Genomic DNA, 22070 nt, shown 5'->3' with positions numbered 1-22070 from the left:
GAACCAGCTGCGACTTTGGAATATTCAGGATCCAGCCGTGCTGTTGTAGCACTTCCCGAGCTAGTGCTACTCCGATCAACAACTGTTCCCTGGACCTCGCCTTTATAAGGAGATCGTCCAAGTACGGGATAATTAAAACTCCCTTTTTTCCGAAGGAGTATCATCATTTCGGCCATTACCTTGGTAAATACCCTCGGTGCCGTGGACAGACCAACCGGCAACGTCTGGAATTGGTAATGACAGTCCTGTACCACAAATCTGAGGTACTCCTGGTGAGGAGGGTAAATGGGGACATGCAGGTAAGCATCCTTGATGTCCAGTGACACCATGTAATCCCCCTCGTCCAGGCTTGCAATCACCGCTCTGAGCGATTCCATCTTGAACTTGAACCTTCTTATATAAGTGTTCAAAGATTTTAAATTTAAAATGGGTCTCACCGAACCGTCCGGTTTCGGTACCACAAACATTGTGGAATAGAAACCCCGTCCTTGTTGAAGGAGGAGTACCTTGATTATCACCTGCTGAGAATACAGCTTGTGAATCGCCTCCAGCACTGCCTCCCTGTCCGGGGGAGCTGTCGGCAAGGCAGATTTGAGGAAACGGCGAGGGGGAGACGTCTCGAATTCCAGCTTGTACCCCTGAGATACTACCTGTAGAATCCAGGGATCCACCCGTGAACGAGCCCACTGGTTGCTGAAGTTCTTGAGACGGGCCCCCACCGTACCTGGCTCCGCCTGTGGAGCCCCAGCGTCATGCGGTGGACTTAGAGGAAGCGGGGGAGGACTTTTGTTCCTGGGAACTGGCTGTATGTTGCAGCTTTTTCCCTCTACCTCTGCCTCTGGGCAGAAAGGACGCACCTCTAACCCGCTTGCCTTTCTGGGGCCGAAAGGACTGTACCTGATAATACGGTGCTTTCTTTGGCTGTGAGGGAACATGGGGTAAAAATGTTGACTTCCCAGCTGTTGCTGTGGAAACGAGGTCCGAGAGACCATCCCCAAACAACTCCTCACCCTTGTAAGGCAAAACTTCCATGTGCCTTTTAGAATCTGCATCTCCTGTCCATTGCCGAGTCCACAATCCTCTCCTGGCAGAAATGGACATTGCGTTTATTTTAGATGCCAGCCGGCAAATATCCCTCTGTGCATCTCTCATGTATAAGACAGCGTCTTTAATATGCTCTACGTTTAGCAATATAGTGTCCCTGTCTAGGGTATCAATGTTTTCCGACAGGGAATCTGACCACGCAGCTGCAGCACTGCACATCCATGCTGAAGCAATAGCCGGTCTCAGTATAATTCCTGAGTGTGTATATACAGACTTCAGGATAGCCTCCTGCTTCCTATCAGCAGGTTCCTTTAGGGCGGCCGTGTCCGGAGACGGTAGTGCCACCTTCTTTGACAGGCGTGTGAGCGCTTTATCCACCCTAGGGGATGTCTCCCAACGTGACCTATCCTCTGGCGGGAAAGGGTACGCCATTAGTAACGTTTTAGAAATTACCAGTTTCTTATCGGGGGAAGCCCACGCTTCTTCACACACTTCATTTAATTCATCCGAAGGGGGAAAAAACCACTGGTAGTTTTTTCTCCCCAAACATAATACCCTTTTTTGTGGTACCTGGGGTAATATCAGAAATGTGCAACACATTTTTCATTGCCGTAATCATGTAACGGGTGGCTCTATTGGAATGTACACTAGTCTCATCATCGTCGACACTGGAGTCAGTATCCGTGTCGACATCTGTGTCTGCCATCTGAGGTAGCGGGCGTTTTAGAGCCCCTGATGGCTTTTGAGACGCCTGGGCAGGCACGAGCTGAGAAGTCGGCTGTCCCACATCTTTTATGTCGTCAAACCTTTTATGTAAGGAGTTGACACTGTCACGTAATTCCTTCCACATGTCCATCCATTCAGGTGTCGACCCCGCAGGGGGTGACATCACATTTATCGGCACCTGCTCCGCCTCCACATAAGCCTCCTCATCAAACATGTTGACACAGCCGTACCGACACACCGCACACACACAGGGAATGCTCTGACTGAGGACAGGACCCCACAAAGTCCTTTGGGGAGACAGAGAGAGAGTATGCCAGCACACACCAGAGCGCTATATAATGCAGGGATTCACACTACACACAGTGATTTTTCCCCTATACCTGCCAATATTACACAGATTGCGCCTAAATTTAGTGCCCCCCCTCTCTTTTTTACCCTATGGAGTCTGGAAACTGCAGGGGAGAGCCTGGGGAGCGTCCTTCCAGCGGAGCTGTGAGGGAAAATGGTGCCAGTGTGCTGAGGGAGATAGCTCCGCCCCTTTTTCGGCGGACTTCTCCCGCTTTTTTATGGAAGTAATGGCAGGGGATTTTACACATATATAGTCTTAATGACTATATTATGTGGTAATTTGCCAAGTAAGGTACTCTTATTGCAGCCCAGGGCGCCCCCCCCCAGCGCCCTGCAACCATCAGTGACCGGAGTGTGTGGTGTGCATGGGGAGCAATGGCGCACAGCTGCAGTGCTGTGCGCTACCTTAATGAAGACCGAAGTCTTCTGCCGCTGATTTCCAGGAACGTCTTATTGCTTCTGGCTCTGCAAGGGGGACGGCGGCGCGGCTCCGGGACCGGACGACCGAGGCTGGGCCTGTGTTCGATCCCTCTGGAGCTAATGGTGTCCAGTAGCCTAAGAAGCCCAAGCTAGCTGCAAGCAGGTAGGTTCGCTTCTTCTCCCCTCAGTCCCTCGTAGCAGTGAGTCTGTTGCCAGCAGATCTCACTGAAAATAAAAAACCTAATTATACTTTCTTTTCTAGAAGCTCAGGAGAGCCCCTAGTGTGCATCCAGCTCGGCCGGACACAAAATTCTAACTGAGGTCTGGAGGAGGGGCATAGAGGGAGGAGCCAGTGCACACCAGGTAGTCCTAAATCTTTCTTAGTTGTGCCCAGTCTCCTGCGGAGCCGCTATTCCCCATGGTCCTTACGGAGTTCCCAGCATCCACTAGGACGTCAGAGAAACAGACATAGATATGCCTTAGCCAATTTCATTTGTGTTTTTCTTCAGTTTTGCAGAAAAGCAACTAAGGACCTTAGGGGGTAATTCAGAGTTGATCGCAGCAGCAAAATTTGTTAGCAGTTGGGCAAAACCATGGCCCTCATTCCGAGTTGTTCGCTCGGTATTTTTCATCGCATCGCAGTGAAAATCCGCTTAGTACGCATGCGCAATGTTCGCACTGCGACTGCGCCAAGTAACTTTACTATGAAGAAAGTATTTTTACTCACGGCTTTTTCTTCGCTCCGGCGATCGTAATGTGATTGACAGGAAATGGGTGTTACTGGGCGGAAACACGGCGTTTCAGGGGCGTGTGGCTGAAAACGCTACCGTTTCCGGAAAAAACGCAGGAGTGGCCGGGGAAACGGTGGGAGTGCCTGGGCGAACGCTGGGTGTGTTTGTGACGTCAACCAGGAACGACAAGCACTGAAATGATCGCACAGGCAGAGTAAGTCTGGAGCTACTCTGAAACTGCTAAGTAGTTAGTAATCGCAATATTGCGAATACATCGGTCGCAATTTTAAGAAGCTAAGATTCACTCCCAGTAGGCGGCGGCTTAGCGTGTGTAACTCTGCTAAATTCGCCTTGCGACCGATCAACTCGGAATGAGGGCCCATGTGCACTGCAGGTGGCAGATATAACATGTGCAGAGAGAGTTAGATTTTGGTGGGTTATTTTGTTTCTATTTAGGGTAAATACTGGCTGCTTTATTTTTACACTGCAATTTAGATTTCAGTTTGAACACACCCCACCCAAATCTAACTCTCTCTGCACATGTTATATCTGCCCCGCCTGCAGTGCACATGGTTTTGCCCAACTGCTAACAAATTTGCTGCTGCGATCAACTCTGAATTAGGCCCTTAGTTTCCCCCATGTCTACCTATGAGTATAGGGGAAATTGTTGCTGCATCACATGTAACATAGTAATAAAATTCCCTTAGGTCACGTAGTATATGAAGCCACACTGATGTGTGGAGGGCCAACAAGTTCCCAAAAAGGAAAAACATAATAGTTTGTAATACAATGACCAAATAGGCAGAGATAAAATAACATTTGCATAGAGAGAGGTGAGATAGTTTAAACATTTCACTAACTTTGACTGCCTTTCCCCATTTGGCCTGTGTTTAACCCCTCATGGTCCTGGGTTCATACTCAGTTATGGAATTGTCCATTTTGACAAGACTTTTTAGGCTGCAGCAGAATTATTTTTTTTACCTTTCTGTGCAAACATAACATAATGCCAATTTGGTCATTGTATAACAAACTGAGCCTGATTCAGAGAGGGACGCAGTTCATACAGCAGCTGCATCTTTGTGTGCTTGCTTCTGGCAGAAGCAGCACAATTTATAAATAACAGCAGTGGGGATGCATTGCAACTGTCGTACACTGCACAACGGAGAAAGTTGGATAGTCAAATTGGGATCCTTAACTCTTGATTAGGTCCCAAAATATAGGTCATCATGAATTTGAAGATGATTTCTTTCCATACCCAATGTGTATAACCAGCTCATAAATTGTTTGTTAATCATTTGTACTTTTTACAGTGGAATGATACGAATGGTAGTTGCAACTATGTGATATACAGTATATATTCAGAAACACTATCTTGTACGAACCCTTCTGCCTCACAGTCCAGGGCAGCGTCCAGCTCTGTGAAGAGCAGTCCAGTTAAGAAATGCTTCTGCCGGTACTCTGGTGACAGGTCAAACATACTTGCAATTCTCTGATCCTGGAAGCTAGAGCAGGAACTAGAGTTCTGCACAGGGGATAGAGGTATAGTTAAGTACCAATACTGCAGTCATTCCTAAATGATATTATATTAAGTTTACATTCCACCAATGTAAAAGCCTTGCCCTGTCTCCCAGCTTGTGGTACTGAAATGTAGTTTACACATATAAATGTATAAATACCTGGGAGTAAAGCTCTATATTTCATTCACAATACTGTCTGTGACATCTGCAGTTGATATCATTTCTGCATTAATAACAGATTAGTTAGGGCCCATGACAGCATATGTGTGTAATGAGTTGTGTCTATATTGGCTATGCACTTTCCAATTCATATTTAGTACTGATCTATGTCATTAACAACTACTATTGTGCCAATTGTTAGTAATACAGAACAACAATCTTTTTTGCAAAGTAGTAGTATTATAAAGTAGGCGCAACAACTGCAGCACATAGATAAGGTCCTGATAACTACAGAAATTGTAAAGAAACCATTGCTCTAAAATGTGCCAAACCATTGTTATGGCTGAGTTCCATGAAACATAGGAGTTTATATCCCTTGAGGAATTGGCAATAACTTTTTACATGTGTTTTTCCTAATCTTGTTATCTTTGCAGTTCACGGACTATACCTGGATCGTTACAAATATATTCATATACATACATAAATGAACAAACAAATATATATTAATAGCTAAAGACTATCTACTCTATTGTAAATGCAAGGATTAACAATGAAAGACTAAACAAGCAAAAAAAAAACATATACTTATATGTACAGTGTACTATACTATCTTAAAAGTAAGAACAGTGTATTTTTCTGTGACGTTTTCTTCAAGTTAAAAATACTCATAATTACATGCGTAACATACTCCTAATAACAGGTACCTCAGAGGAGATAGAAGGGCATGGAGAAGCTGGTGTTGATGATGATGCCACAAAAAAGAGATTCAAGTTAAGATAATGCTCATGGCTACACAGAATCCTTAGGAATTCCAGTCTCATAGAGATCAGTGTTGGAAAAGAATTCAACTTAGAGGACAACTAGAAAACAAGAAACTAATGTTATTATAACAAGATTTACATTAACTGTTTAATCTTAGTGATGTTTTAATGTGTTAACCATTCCCTCATGAAAAAAACCTATTCTCACTAACATATAGTGTAATTGATAGTACATGGGGGGGCAATTCAATTAGCAGACGTAATTTACCACAGGCTAATTGAAGCCCCAAAGGCTCCAGTTAGCAGAGATTTTTATTTCGATCCTGAGCTCACCTCAAAAAGAAATCCTCTAAAAAATAGCCTGTTGCGACCATGTTAACCCATAGGTCTGGGAACTTATCCTGGATTCTATAGGTTAATGCTTGTGGACACGCTAAATTAACAGGTGAGAAAAAGGGGCTCTAATTGAAAAGCTCTGGGCGTTACAGCTCAAGGCTACCATCCTTTTTCACACACGGTCAATTATCGCATCTTATAGAATTTCCCCCATGGTGTGGATCTGCAGTATGAAGGTCCACACCTTCCTATTTATCTAAAGCAAAATTGGAATCTTAAAATATGCAAGAGGGTGAGCAATGCTTTCCTATTAATGAGATCGGGAATATAAAAATGCAGCACTTAATACTATGATACATGATAGCACAATAGTGACAGAGCAAATTCTTGCAAACTAGTATTACTTAAGAATGCATTTTTACACAATAAAATAGTTTGTGTTCCACAAAAAGTGCCTGTCGATTATTGTAGCCACTTCAGAAAACTAAAATTATATATAAAATTATGTCATGAAGGATGCAGTCTAGCTTCACAAGATTCACCAACAAAACTTACTCAAAACATGAATTAATACATAAATATTATACAATCAATCTTGTCCTAAGCAGTGCAGAGATTTCGATATCTGATTTTTAAACATTTCAGTTGTTGATTCTTGGTAGAAGACACTTTGGCAAATTACTATGTCAGGCAGAGATGGAGTATCTCATTGTGGAAAACACAGCCTATAAATAATTGTTCATCTTTGTGCATTCCAAGGATACTCTAAGGTTTAACTTCAATATGAATTCATGTCTTCTAGGGATTTACCTAATAAATAAGAATTTACTCACCGGTAATTCTATTTCTCGTAGTCCGTAGTGGATGCTGGGGACTCCGTAAGGACCATGGGGAATAGACGGCTCCGCAGGAGACTGGGCACATCTAAAGAAAGATTTAGGTCTATCTGGTGTACACTGGCTCCTCCCCCTATGACCCTCCTCCAAGCCTCAGTTAGGACACTGTGCCCGGAAGAGCTGACACAATAAGGAAAGGATTTTGAATCCCGGGTAAGACTCATACCAGCCACACCAATCACACCATATAACTCGTGATAGGAACCCCGGTTAACAGTATGATAACAACGGAGCCTCTGAACAGATGGCTCGCAATAACAACCCGATTTGTGTAACAATAACTATTTACAAGTATTGCAGACAATCCGCACTTGGGATGGGCGCCCAGCATCCACTACGGACTACGAGAAATAGAATTACCGGTGAGTAAATTCTTATTTTCTCTGACGTCCTAGTGGATGCTGGGGACTCCGTAAGGACCATGGGGATTATACCAAAGCTCCCAAATGGGCGGGAGAGTGCGGACGACTCTGCAACACCGAATGAGAGAACTCCAGGTCCTCCTCAGCCAGGGTATCAAATTTGTAGAATTTTGCAAACGTGTTTGCCCCTGACCAAGTAGCAGCTCGGCAAAGTTGTAAAGCCGAGACCCCTCGGGCAGCCGCCCAAGATGAGCCCACCTTTCTTGTGGAATGGGCTTTTACAGATTTAGGCTGCGGTAGTCCCACCGCAGAATGCGCCAGCTGAATTGTGCTACAAATCCAGCGCGCGATAGTCTGCTTAGAAGCAGGAGCACCCAGTTTGTTGGGTGCATACAGGATAAACAGCGAGTCAGTTTTCCTGACTCCAGCCGTCCTGGAAACATAAATTTTCAGGGCCCTGACTACGTCCAGTAACGTGGAATCCTCCAAGTTCCTAGTAGCCGCAGGCATCACAATAGGCTGGTTCAAGTGAAACGCTGATACCACCTTCGGGAGAAACTGAGGACGAGTCCTCAACTCTGCCCTATCCATATGGAAAATCAGATAAGGGCTTTTATAGGACAAAGCCGCCAATTCTGACACACGCCTGGCCGAAGCCAGAGCCAACAGCATGACCACTTTCCACGTGAGATATTTTAAATCCACAGTCTTAAGTGGTTCAAACCAATGTGATTTCAGGAACTCCAAAACCACATTGAGATCCCAAGGTGCCACTGGGGGCACAAAAGGAGGCTGAATACGCAGAACTCATTTGACAAAAGTCTGAACTTCAGGCAGTGAAGCCAGTTCTTTTTGGAAGAAAATCGACAGGGCCGAAATCTGGACCTTAATGGACCCCAATTTGAGGCCCAACGTCACCCCTGCTTGCAGGAAATGCAGGAATCGACCCAGTTGAAATTCCTCCGTTGGGGCCTTCCTGGCCTCACACCAAGCAACATATTTCCGCCAAATGCGGTGATAATGTTTTACGGTGACATCCTTCCTGGCATTGATCAGGGTAGGGATGACTTCCTCCGGAATGCCCTTTTCCTTCAGGATCCGGTGTTCAACCGCCATGCCTTCAAACGTAACCGCGGTAAGTCTTGGAACAGACAGGGCCCCTGCTGCAGCAGGTCCTGTCTGAGCGGCAGAGGCCAAGGGTCCTCTGAAAGCATCTCTTGAAGTTCCGGGTACCAAGCTCTTCTTGGCCAATCCGGAACCACGAGTATAGTTTTCACTCCTCGCCTTCGTATTATTCTCAGTACCTTGGGAATGAGAGGCAGAGGAGGAAACACATAAACTGACTGGTACACCCACGGTGTTACTAGAGCGTCCACAGCGATCGCCTGAGGGGCCCTTGACCTGGCGCAATTTCTTTTCAGCTTTTTGTTGAGGCGGGACGCCATCATGTCCACCTGTGGTCTTTCCCACCGGTTTACCAGCATTTGGAAGACTTCTGGATGAAGTCCCCATTCTCCCGGGTGGAGGTCGTGCCTGCTGAGGAAGTCTGCTTCCCAGTTGTCCACTCCCGGAATGAACACTGCTGTCAGTGCTAACACATGATTTTCCGCACATCGGAGAATCCTTGTGGCTTCTGCCATTGCCCTCCTGCTTCTTGTGCCGCCCTGTCTGTTTACATGGGCGACCGCCGTGATGTTGTCTGATTGGATCAGTACCGGCTGGTTCTGAAGCAGGGGCCTTGCTTGGCTTAGTGCATTGTAAATGGCCCTTAGCTCTAGAATATTTAAGTGAAGCGAAATCTCCTGATTTGACCACAGTCCTTGGAAATTTCTTCCCTGTGTGACTGCGCCCCAGCCCCGAAGGCTGGCATCCGTGGTCACCAGGACCCAGTCCTGTATTCCGAATCTGCGGCCCTCTAGTAGATGAGCCCTCTGCAGCCACCACAGCAGCGACACCCTGGTCCTTGCCGACAGGGTTATCCGCTGTTGCATCTGGAGATGGGACCCGGACCATTTGTCCAACAGGTCCCACTGGAAAGTCCTTGCGTGGAACCTTCCGAATGGAATCGCTTCGTATGAAGCTACCATTTTTCCCAGGACTCGTGTGCATTGATGTACCGACACCTGTCCCGGTTTTAGGAGGTCTCTGACTAGAGATGACAACTCCTCGGCTTTTTCCACTGGAAGAAACACTTTTTTCTGGTCTGTGTCCAGAATCATTCCCAGGAACAGAAGACGTGTCGTCGGGACCAGCTGTGACTTTGGAATATTGAGAATCCAGCCGTGCTGTTGTAGCACTTTCCGAGAAAGTGCTACCCCCACTACCAACTGTTCCTTGGACCTCGCCTTTATCAGGAGATCGTCCAAGTACGGGATAATTAAAACTCCCTTCTTGCGAAGGAGTATCATCATTTCGGCCATTACCTTGGTAAAGACCCTCGGTGCCGTGGATAACCCGAACGGCAGCGTCTGGAACTGATAGTGACAGTCCTGTACCACAAATCTGAGGTACTCCTGGTGAGGAGGGTAAATGGGGACATGCAGGTACGCATCCTTGATGTCCAGGGAGACCATGTAATCCCCCTCGTCCAGGCTCACAATAACCGCCCTGAGCGATTCCATCTTGAACTTGAACCTTTTGATATAAGTGTTCAAGGATTTTAAATTTAAGATGGGTCTCACCGAACCGTCCGGTTTCGGTACCACAAACATTGTGGAATAGTAACCCTTCCCTTGCTGAAGGAGGGGTACCTTGACAATCACTTGCTGTGAATACAGTTTTTGGATAGCCACCAACACTGCCTCCCTGGCAGAGGGAGTTGCTGGTAAGGCAGATTTTAGAAAACAACGGGGGGGGGGGGGGGGGACGTCTCGAATTCCAGCCTGTACCCCTGAGATACTACTTGAAGGGCCCAGGGATCCACCTGTGAGAGAGCCCACTGTGTGCTGAAATTTCTGAGACGGGCCCCCACCGTACCCGGATCCGCCTGTGAAGCCCCAGCGTCATGCTGTGGACTTACCGGACGCGGGGGAGGACTTTTGCTCTTGGGAACTGGCTGTATGCTGCAGCTTTTTCCCTCTACCTTTGCCTCTCGGCAGAAAGGATGCGCCTCGCGCCCTCTTGTGTTTATGGGGCCGAAAGGACTGTACTTGATAATACGGTGCCTTCTTTCTCTGTGGGGTAGCCTGTGGCAAAAATGTCGATTTCCCAGCCGTAGCTGTGGAAACGAGGTCTGAAAGACCATCCCCAAACAGTTCCACCCCCTTATAAGGCAAAACTTCCATGTGCCTTTTTGAATCGGCATCACCTGACCACTGCCGAGTCCATAACCCCCTTCTGGCGGCAATGGACATTGCGCTTATTTTTGATGCCAGCCGGCAAATATCCCTCTGTGCATCATGCATGTATAAGACAGCGTCCCTTATATGCTCCACTGTCAGCAAAATAGTGTCCCTATCCAGGGTATCAATATTATCCGACAGGGAATCTGACCACGCAGCAGCAGCACTGCACATCCATGCTGATGCAATCGCTGGTCGCAATATAATGCCCGTGTGTGTATATATAGCTTTTAGGGTAGCCTCCTGCTTTCTATCAGCAGGATCCTTTAGGGCGGCCGTATCCGGAGACGGTAGTGCCACCTGTTTTGATAAACGTGTAAGCGCTTTATCTACCCTAGGGGACGTTTCCCAACGTGACCTATCCTCTGGCGGGAAAGGGTACGCTGCCAATAACCGTTTAGAAATTATCAATTTCTTATCGGGGGAAGTCCAGGCTTCCTCACACACCTCATTTAATTCCTCAGATGCAGGAAAAACTACTGGTAGTTTTTTCTCACCGAACATAATACCCTTTTTTGTGGTACCTGGGGTACTATCAGAAATGTGTAATACATTTTTCATTGCCTCAATCATGTAACGGGTGGACCTATTGGAGGGTACACTAGTCTCATCGTCGTCGACACTGGAGTCGGTATCCGTGTCGACATCTGTGTCTGCTATCTGAGGTAGCGGGCGTTTTAAAGCCCCTGATGACATTTGAGACGCTGGAACAGTCACAAGCTGAGTAGCCGGCTGCCCTATGTCGTCAAACCTTTTATGTAAGGAGCTGACACTGTCACGTAATTCCTTCCATAAGTCCATCCACACAGGTGTCGACCCCACAGGGGGTGACAACACATTTACAGGTATTTGCTCTGCCTCCACATCATTTTCCTCATCATACATGTCGACACAGCGGTACCGACACACAGCACACACACAGGGAATGCTCTGACAGAGGACAGGACCCCACAAAGCCCTTTGGGGAGACAGAGGGAGAGTATGCCAGCACACACCAGATCGCTATATACCACAGGGATATCACCTATAAAGAGTGTTTTCCCTTATAGCTGCATATATATTATTATACTGCGCCTAAATTTGTGCCCCCCCTCTCTTTTTTACCCTTTCTGTAGTGCAGGACTGCAGGGGAGAGCCAGGGAGCGATCCTTCCAGCGGAGCTGTGAGGGAAAATGGCGCCAGTGTGCTGAGGGAGATGGCTCCGCCCCTTTTTCGGCGGGCTTTCTCCCGCTTTTTGTGTTATTCTGGCAGGGGTAATTTACACCTATATAGCCTCTGGGGCTATATATGGTGTCAGTTTTGCCAGCCAAGGTGTTAATATTGCTGCTCAGGGCGCCCCCCCCCCCCCCCCAGCGCCCTGCACCCATCAGTGACCGAAGTGTGTGGTGTGCATGAGGAGCAATGGCGCACAGCTGCAGTGCTGTGCGCTACCTTGGAGAAGACAGAAGTCTTCAGCCGCCGATTTTCCGGACCTTCTTGCTTCTGGCTCTGTAAGGGGGACGGCGGCGCGGCTCCGGGAACGGACGACGAGGTCGGGTCCTGTGTGCGATCCCTCTGGAGCTAATGGTGTCCAGTAGCCTAAGAAGCCCAAGCTACCACCACTTAGGTAGGTTCGCTTCTTCTCCCCTTAGTCCCTCGCTGCAGTGAGCCTGTTGCCAGCAGGTCTCACTGTAAAATAAAAAACCTAAACTATACTTTCTTTCTAGGAGCTCAGGAGAGCCCCTAGTGTGCATCCAGCTCGGCCGGGCACAGAAATCTAACTGAGGCTTGGAGGAGGGTCATAGGGGGAGGAGCCAGTGCACACCAGATAGACCTAAATCTTTCTTTAGATGTGCCCAGTCTCCTGCGGAGCCGTCTATTCCCCATGGTCCTTACGGAGTCCCCAGCATCCACTAGGACGTCAGAGAAAATATGATGAAAGCTTGAGAAACATTTCTATGTAACTGAATCCAACCTAAGCTTGGTATTAGAGCAACCGTTTACAATAGTTAACTTTTACCTGTAGTTGCAGCAAAAAAAAAAGTGCAGTTAATTTTTAGTAAATGAAATGAAAATTATTAACTGAGGTTAGCAAGCACAGCTCGTTTCTTGCATATATGTACTATAAAGATCACACAGTGGGGTAGATGTATTAACCTGGAGAAGGCATAAGGAAGTGATAAACCGGTGAGAAGTGCAAGGTGATAAACGCACCAGCCAATCCGCTCCAATATGCAAATTGACAGTTACAGTAGGAGCTGACTGGCTGGTGAGTTTATCACCTTGCACTTATCACTGGCTTATCACTTCCTTATGCCTTCTCCAGGTTAATACATCTGCCCCAATTTTCTATGGCTGCTGCAACTTCTTTCCTGCCTCTACAGCATTTCTTTGTAAGTGCCTTAGTTATTTTTTTCTAACTATAAGCAACAAAGTGTACATTCATTCGGCAACATATTATAAATTTGCGTTTGCCAGTGGCTTTGCTCGCGTAGATGTCTGTTACTGCTCAGCAGAACTAATTTTATAAAGACAGTAGTGCCTTCTAATATTGTGATGTATATTTTATACACCCTGATTACAAAATTCTTTGAATACAATACAGTACTTGCAGTTTTTCCTTCAGGGAATAACACAAACAGGTGCTTGGGGCTACTAACTCAAGAGCAAGCCATGTAAAGCTGCCCATGGGAGAAGCAGCTGATCCTTAGATCTATGCCTGCAGCCCTGAGCATTTGCCCCTGCGACTTGTTGATCATCATAGTAAAGCAGACACTTACAGGAAACTGCAGGCACTTGAATTGAAAAGAAAAATTGTTGGTGATAAGGGGCACAAGTGGTATAAACTTATAAATGCATACTTATATAACTCTTTGTGTTCAGGGTGTGCAATACATGTATATAATGTCTAAAAAAAATGTAGTTCTCCATAGTTCATAAACAGTCCCTAGAAGTAGATTTAAAAAAATAAAAAATAAATAAATGCTATGTACAGACACTACCCTTACAGTTTTATTATATGTATAGTTTCCATAATATGTCATATAGCAAGCTGTGATCTAAAGGAACAAACTAATAAAGAATAGGCCAAAACTTGGGCATAACTGTCTCAATAAATAACTCAGAAACAAGTTTTCCAGACTTGTAGGGGAACTGTATAAAGTGCAAGTCCAGATTTGTTGATTTGTATGGTTTTCATACTTATCTATTGCTGCCTCACAAAATGAATCATCATCATTTGTACCTGATTACAAAAATGTTTAATGAGATTAAACACAAAACCACGGTCCATCAGGGAAAGTAAATCATATAAGAAAAATGCCAAACTAATATTCATCTTCTCCGCTTGCTCGGTTTCCTACAATAAAAAAATAAATAAAAAAATTAAGAATACAGGTATCTCTAATATTTGTAATGTTGTGCAAAATGCTTTAGCTGCCAGGGCTGTGGCGTCGTGGAGACAGAGTTGGAGACAATTTTGGGTAGAAATGTACAGACTCCATCTTCAAAATAAAATGTGTAATTCACGCATGTACAGGCATTTATGACTCATCATTCCCCATTTCCCAGGCCCTTCTCCAGTTCAGTCTTATGTGTCTGATAGAGCCTGCTCATTATTTAGCAGGAGAAATGCTAAACCGCAGGAGGATAAACAATAACCTCAAAGAGGGACAAGCAGTGCTCAGACAATATGTTAAATAATAAATTATAAACATACAACTGCGGATGCTATAAAATAGGTTTACTATAATAAGAAAAAATATTTATCAGTGCTTCCCAAACTTTCTTGAATGCCAGCGTCCTAGAGAATCATAATTTTCTCACGGCACACCTAGGCCAAAAGATTCTCATTGAGTAATTTGGCAAAATATTATACATTAAGTAAATTGTGTCATCCTAGGGTCAGTTATGTGGCAGTGGACAGGGTTATGCTTCTGCTTGTCCACATATTTTATGATTGGCAGCCACTAGCACTGGCTTTGCTTTTCACATTGAGTAGAAATTATCTGACCCATAGCACCCGTAATAGTGCCCTGAGAAACCCAGATTGGAAACCACTGTAATATATGGCCTGAGACCAATGTTATACATGCAATCTATTAAAAGAAAAAATAGAGTAAAACTCATACACAACTCAGACATCTGTAGTAGTAACGTGCACTCTTTTATAAAGAATATGATTCCCACTTGTTGCAATATGAATAGTACAAATGTCCAAGATAGGGAAAATCAAAAACTGTCATCTCGGTCCACGTAGCAGCTTTCAATTCATATTTTTTTTTATTGCCTTGTTCAGTGTTATTGTATGTTGCAATGGAATAGCTGTAACTTCATTGGCATTGTTTCTTTTTCTCTCAGCTAAGACTTACCTTCTGTGGCTTGCTAAGCAGTGATCCTATCTCAGATGTTACAACATTAACTATTGTAGTTATGTCATCTTTAAAACGGTTTGAGAAACGGCTCCTTCTGGGAACCTCCCTTTTGTTCAGATTGTGACTGTACTGAGCCATACTTTTCACCTAAAACCAAGACAAAAAACAGGATATGACAAAAGACTGTGTTAAACAAATCCTCCAAAACACACATATTAATGCATACATAATTATCCAGAGCTGCGTTTGGCGTTTTGGTGATGTCTGACTTGTGATTAACATGCATATAGATTAAAGTGGCCAGGGAAAGCAATCTTGCTTAGATATCAACTGTTGGGCAGCACTGTTATATACAGTCTGGGTGTACTACTTAAAAATCATCAAACTAAACATCTCATTATGAACCACACAACATGTACTGTAGGTGTGAAAAATATTTATATTTATGCAAATACATTTAATGGTCTACTTTGTGAAGTATATGCCCACAGCATGTCAATCTGTTTTTTTTGGAACTACCCCTGTAAAAGAATCTTGCACAGCTGAAAATGTGCTTAGCGGACAGCATAGAAATGTCACTCTAGGAGTACCCCCTATGTTAATTATTGCTTACTCCCATAAAAATAATCAGAGCAAAATGACACCATTTCTAATATATTACATATGTCACTGTTGTATATGTAATGTGTTTATTACACTGGAACTTAATGCCTCCCGTGATTTGCAGTTCCGCAGAAACTGCCCCAGCAAAAAATAAATCTGCACAATGGGCTATAGTTTTGTACTTTCTTAAATGACTCTAATGGTCTGACTACATGGCCTGAGTGAAGAATTCTCCAGCATCATATTGTGCCAGATTCCTGGTAACGTAAATGAATAGACAGCAATGTGAATATGGCCAAATATAAAATAAATAAATATAAATATATATTTCTATACATAATAGAGGCACAAATGCCTCTTCTGTCATTACAGACATTCTTTAAGCATCCCTGAATGTCATATGGAGTACCCCAGTATGAGAATCACTGACCTAGGGGGTAGGCTGTCAGAAGCGGATCTTGCCACGGGCAAGCAGGACTTTTGTCCGGGGCGCCGCCTTCCGGAGGGCGCAGGGCGCCATCCGGAGGGCGCCGCACCAGGGCAAGATCCGCTGCTGCTGTGTGACCCCCGCTGCCCGCCTGCTGCCGCTGCCCCCCCGCTGCCGCTGTGAAGGGAAACTAGACGCGTACGCGTCTAGTTTCCCTTCGTGGAGAGGTCCTTTACTGTGCAGTGCGCAATGACGTCATCGCGCACCGCACAGCAAAGGTCCTCTCCACGAAGGGAACTAGACGCTAATCGTCTAGTTTCCCTTCGTGGAGAGGACCTTTGCTGTGCGGTGCGCGATGACGTCATCGCGCACCGCACATCATTTCAGTCTGTACAGGGGGCGTAAATGACCACACCCCCTGTACGAAGCCACGCCCCCTATTGCCGCCCGGGGTGCTCAGAGCGCCAGAACCGGCCCTGTAGGCTGTAGTAAATACTACAGAACATGTAGATAAATGGGGAAAAAAATGTGAAAACAGTTCTCTAGATCTTACCAGTAGCTCAAAGAAGAACCAGGCGTACTTGAACACATTTTCCCTCACAATGTTGGTGCTGACCACCATCTGCAGAGCCAGTTCCTCATGAAAGTGCTAAAGCAAGGAAATACAGACATTCTCATAGACTCAGAACTTCACATATGAGAAGTACTGTAGAAATACAGTGGTAATATAGGATGTCTGTTTTATTTAGTCTAAAACACATAATTGGAATTATGTAAATGATTAATGAGACTCAGAACAATCTGTATCACAGTGAGTCCCAAAATGTGAACACGCTTTGTGAAAATAGTGGAATCTGTTTTACAATATGTGGAGACACATTCAACCGTAGGTGAAAAATGTTAATGGTTATTCACAGGTATTAGGTAACACACAGATGACTTTATCCCAATGGTCCTTTATCCCAATGCGTCTAGCCATAACAGTAACAGACGCTGCACAAAAATGAGTAGTACAGGAAATGGTGAGAAATCCATAACTAGATATGCAGAGTGAACACAGACACATGGGACAGACTCTTAAAGAACCAATAACGACTAGATGACCATGAGCTACAGAAGAAACAAACACAATATAAAACACAAGGGATTTACCGACTAAAGTTTAGAAAGGGATACGTCCTAAATTATGTGTAACAATTACACTGCTACATAGAAATGAATAGATGTTCTGTGTGAGTGTACAAATTAGTAGATTAATATATGAATCTAATTTACTTGTTAGCATACTGTGATAATTCTACATCAATAGCTCAGATAATGCAGATTTTATCTACCATGAAGAAGTAGTGATCTTCATTTTCTAGTGTTGAACTGAAGTATGAGTTGGTCAATATACCTTTTTACTGGATAGTCTTGTGCTGGCAATGGCAGGTTGTAAGTCATTATTGGATTCAATAAAAGAGGACATACGATTGCAGCTGTGACCAGAAACCTGCAGCAAATGACCATAATACTACCAGATAAGATATCTCAAACACTGGAGCTTTTATACATAGCACATTGTTTCATTCTAAGAAGATGTGCACTGTGTGTTAATTATATAAGCTGCATATCTTTGTATCTATGTGTGATTATTATGCTTTTTTAATCAGTTCTGTGTACCTTTTATATTAAATAATTTAACAGCAAATCAAACACATCTCTCACAGCAAAGGGGATATGCACGTTAGGCCAGTGCCTAGGGCAGTTCTTTCTGGGATGCGGTTCTACACAGCTGGCTAGTTTATTATTGGAGGTTGCTTCCATTAATTTATTTTTATTCAAGAGAAATGCCAATCTGCTGCTTACTGATTTAGCCTGCAGCATGGCCCGGCACCCCACTACTAGCTTACCAAGTCACACATTCCCCATACTGTATCTGAACCATCTGGAGTACTTGATTGAGCTGCACGATGCTTGTGATTCTTTTGAGCACATGGGAAAGGGAGATACATGTCAAGAGTCATTGGACTCTCCTCTTAAACACTAAGGAGTATATTCAATTGCGGTCGAATTCCGGCGTGAATTCAACAGTTTTTGGATTCGACACAATTCAACAGGCGAAACCCTCCAGCCGGGACCCGAATTCGACATATTCAATAAATAACGGATTCGACAGTCCCCCTGTCGAAAAACGGACCAATTGACGAATAGTGGGCGGCCTGGATTCAACTTCATGGACATCACAAAAGTGTTCAATTAATCCTGAAAAAAATTGCGTGGGGTCCCCCCTCCTAAGCATAACCAGCCTCGGGCTGGTCCTGGTTGTAAAAATACGGGGGGGAAATTGACTGTGGTTCCCCCATATTTAAACAACCAGCACCGGGCTCTGCGCCTGGCCCTGGTGCAAAAAATACGGGGGACAAAAGACGTAGGGGTCCCCCGTATTTTTTCCACCAGCACCGGGCTCCACTAGTCAAAGAGATAATGCCACAGCCTGGGGACACTTTTATATAGGTCCCTGCGGCCATGGCATTAAATCCCCAACTAGTCAACCCTGGCTGGGGTACCCTGGAGGAGTGGGGACCCCCCTCCAGCCACCCAAGGGCCAGGGGTGAAACCAGAGGCTGTCCCCCCCATCCAAGGGTGGTGGATGGGGGGCTGATAGCCTTTTGTAACAAAAAAAGAATATTGTTTTTTTGTAGCAGAACCACAAGTCCCAGCAAGCCTCCCCCGCAAGCTGGTACTTGGAGAACCACAAGTACCAGCATGCGGGGGGGAAACGGGCCCACTGGTACCTGTAGTTCTACTACAAAAAAATACCCCAAAAAAACACAACACAGACACCGTGACAGTACAACTTTATTACATACATGCACACCTACACACATACATACTTACCTATGTTGACACGAAGCAGTCGGTCCTCTTCTCCAGTAGAATCCAGGGGTACCTGTAAATAAAAATTATACTCACAAACAATCCTGTGTAGATCGGTCCTCTTCTTGTTTGTAATCCAGGTACTTGGTAAAAAAAAAACCTGAAGAACCCAAACCACGCACTGAAAGGGGTCCCATGTTTACACATTGGACCCCTTTCCCCGACTGGCGGGACCCCCCATGACTGCTGTCAAAGAGGGTCCCTTCAGCCAATCAGGGAGCGCCACGTCATGGCACTCTCCTGATTGGCTGTGCGCGTCTGAACTGTCAGTCAGGTGGCGCACTCGAGATACAATGTAGCGCATATGTGCTCCATTGTATCCAATGGTGGGAACTTTGCGGTCTGCGGTAGACCGCGAGGTTAAGTGGGAGCAACCACAAGAGTGACCACACTTAACCTCGCGGTCTACCGCAGACTGCAAAGTTCCCACCATTGGATACAATGGAGCGCCTGTGCGCTACATTGTATCTCGAGTGCGCCGCCTGACTGACAGGCTGTGGCATTATCTCTCTGACTAGTGGAGCCTGGTGCTGGTGGAAAAAATACGGGGGACCCCTACGTCTTTTGTCCACCGTATTTTTTGCACCAGGACCAGGCGCAGAGCCCAGTGCTGGTTGTTTAAATATGGGGGAACCAATGTCAATTTTCCCCCCCGTATTTTTACAACCAGGACCGGCTCAAAGAGCCCGAGGCTGGTTATGCTTAGGAGGGGGGACCCCACGCAATTTTTTTCAGGATTTTTAACACTTTCAACACCCCTTCCAACTGAAAAACATGCACTGATCTCTCCATATTATTGTAGTCAGTAAAAAACAACAACATTCTTTAAAAAAAATCGATTAAATAATACTTGTGGCTCCTAAATAGACAAACCAAGTAGATAATCCCTTCAAATATAAATAGATATGATATTAGCAATCAAAAAATCACCAAAAAATACATGTTTTTAAAAAAATGTATTAGATCACGACAGAAAAATTAGGCGGAATGAAATTGACGAAATGACTGCCAAAAAAGCACTGTTGTCATTCTTCAATTGAATATACGTTTGTCGAAAAGCCGCATTTTTACCATTGCAGACATGTCGAATTGCAAAAAAGTAAAATTGCAAAAAGTCGAAAATGAAACGGCAGTTTTTTTGTCGTAAAGTACTGTATTGAATTGTCGAATCAAATTAGACAGGTTTTTTTGTGTCGAAAATGACCCGTTTTTCGACAATTTCGGCAATTCTACCGCAATTGAATATACCCCTGGGACATCTATATGACTGGGGTAAAACAAGACCCACCAGAAAGCAAGAAACAGAGACCATGGGGTACTTTCACTAACGGGTGATCTGACACGTGTGTGTGTGTGTTTTATATATATATATATATATATATATATATACATACAATACAGAACCTCCCTTATAAATCCGGAGTTAGTCCTTACTAATGTTTGGGTTGATAAGACTGATGATGCTGATATTTATAAATCTTTAAAAAGGAAGAAATGCAAATACATTATGCACTGTCCTCAGGGGCAAACGCAGGATTTATTTAGGGGGGTTTCCGTGGGTGTGTATCTGTAAATATATATATATATATATATATATATATACATACATACACATATGGGATGCAGTTGAAATGCCGGCTGTCGGGATACCGGTGCTCGAGAGACCGACTCGACATGCCAGAATCCCGACAGCCGGTGAAATACCGACGAACGGAATCCCGATATCCGCAGGGTATTCCCACTCGGTTAGTTACTCCATGCCACCAACCGAGTGGGAATATAACTTGTGGCGAGCGAAGCGAGCAACCGGGTCCTTAACGAGACCGCGAGGGGTCTCGCCACCTCACTTCCGACAGACAGGATGCCACTGTCGGTATACTGACAGCCGGCATCCTGTGTGCTGGTAAAACATACTGATTATATATATATATATATATATATATATATATATATATATATTCACACACACACACACACACACACACATACATACATAATAGGATTTTGGTACTTACCAGGTAAATCCTTTTCTTTGAATCCATAAGGGGCACTGGAGTACTCTTGGGATATGGACGGCATCCGCAGGAACAAGGCACTGAATATTCAAATTTAGAACTCTCCTCCCCTCCATATCCCAGAGTACCTCAGTGTTTTTTTACTGAGCCGAACAGGAGCTATAGAGAGGTTGACAATGGAGAATTACATATAACATAACGGACAACAATAAAGTTGACACATAACGTGACCGACAACTAAACAGTTGGCACTATAACCGATAGAACTTGAAACGTTGAACCAGTCGGTGAGAATGTGTTACCATAAGATCCACTGGACTTACCACAAACCAGGTATAACTGCTCTGGGTGGGCGTCCAGTGCCCCCTATGGATTCAAAGAAAAGGATTTACGTGGTAAGTACCAAAATCCTATTTTCTTTTTCATCCACTAGGGGTCACTGGAGTACTCTTGGGACGTACCAAAGCTTCCCCCGTGGGCGGGAGAGCAGTTTGGCACCTGTAACTCTAGACGGCCAAAGCTAGATGCTGATGCCGCAAACGTATCAAACTTGTAAAAGCGCACAAAAGTGTGCACTGATGACCATGTAGCCGCACGGCAAAGCTGCGTCGTAGAAGCCCCACGACCAGCTGCCCATGAAGTTCCCACAGAACGTGTGGAATGAGCTGTTACTGATGTAGGCGGCTGTAACCTAGCATGAAGGTAAGCCTGACGTATGGTCAGTTTTATCCATCTGGATAAGGTCTGCTTAGAAGCTGGCCAACCCATCTTGGCAGCATTATAGAGAACAAACAACGTATCCGTCTTGCGAACTGTTCGGGATACATAAACGCGTAAATGCGCGTACCACATCCAAAGTTCCAGAATTTCCTGTTAACACAGGAACTACTATTGGTTGATTGATGTGAAAAGATGACACTACCTTTGGTAAGAAAGCGGGATTCGTCCGAAGTTCCGCTCTGTCATCATGAAACACCAAATACGGTGGCTTGCATGACAAGGCACCCAAATCTGAAACACGCCTTGCCGAAGCTAAGGCTAGTAGAAAAATTGTTTTCCAAGTGAGAAACTTAATATCCACTTGTTGTAAGGGTTCAAAATATGAAGACTGTA

At 44.9% G+C, this 22070-nt stretch overlaps 1 protein-coding gene across 2 annotated transcripts in view; it reads right to left on the bottom strand.

The window, feature by feature from the left end:
- The window catches only part of DOCK8 (dedicator of cytokinesis 8), a 458638-nt gene that overhangs the window by 128130 nt on the left and 308438 nt on the right, over window positions 1–22070 (bottom strand). Inside the window, exons 23-28 of one of the 2 annotated variants that reach the window (XM_063913931.1) lie at window positions 17420–17515; window positions 16577–16672; window positions 14991–15140; window positions 13865–13978; window positions 5650–5805; window positions 4652–4791 (exon numbers count right to left, since the gene is read on the bottom strand). In XM_063913931.1, the coding sequence (XP_063770001.1) occupies window positions 4652–4791; window positions 5650–5805; window positions 13865–13978; window positions 14991–15140; window positions 16577–16672; window positions 17420–17515 (752 nt within the window). The remainder of the gene's footprint in view (window positions 1–4651; window positions 4792–5649; window positions 5806–13864; window positions 13979–14990; window positions 15141–16576; window positions 16673–17419; window positions 17516–22070) is intronic. The other variant, XM_063913933.1, reaches the window with a different exon arrangement.

This window comes from Pseudophryne corroboree, chromosome 1 (assembly GCF_028390025.1).
Source record: "Pseudophryne corroboree isolate aPseCor3 chromosome 1, aPseCor3.hap2, whole genome shotgun sequence".
Classification (NCBI taxonomy): domain Eukaryota; kingdom Metazoa; phylum Chordata; class Amphibia; order Anura; family Myobatrachidae; genus Pseudophryne; species Pseudophryne corroboree.
Note: the sequence above shows the minus strand (reverse complement) of the source record. Positions and strands in the feature narration are given on the sequence as shown.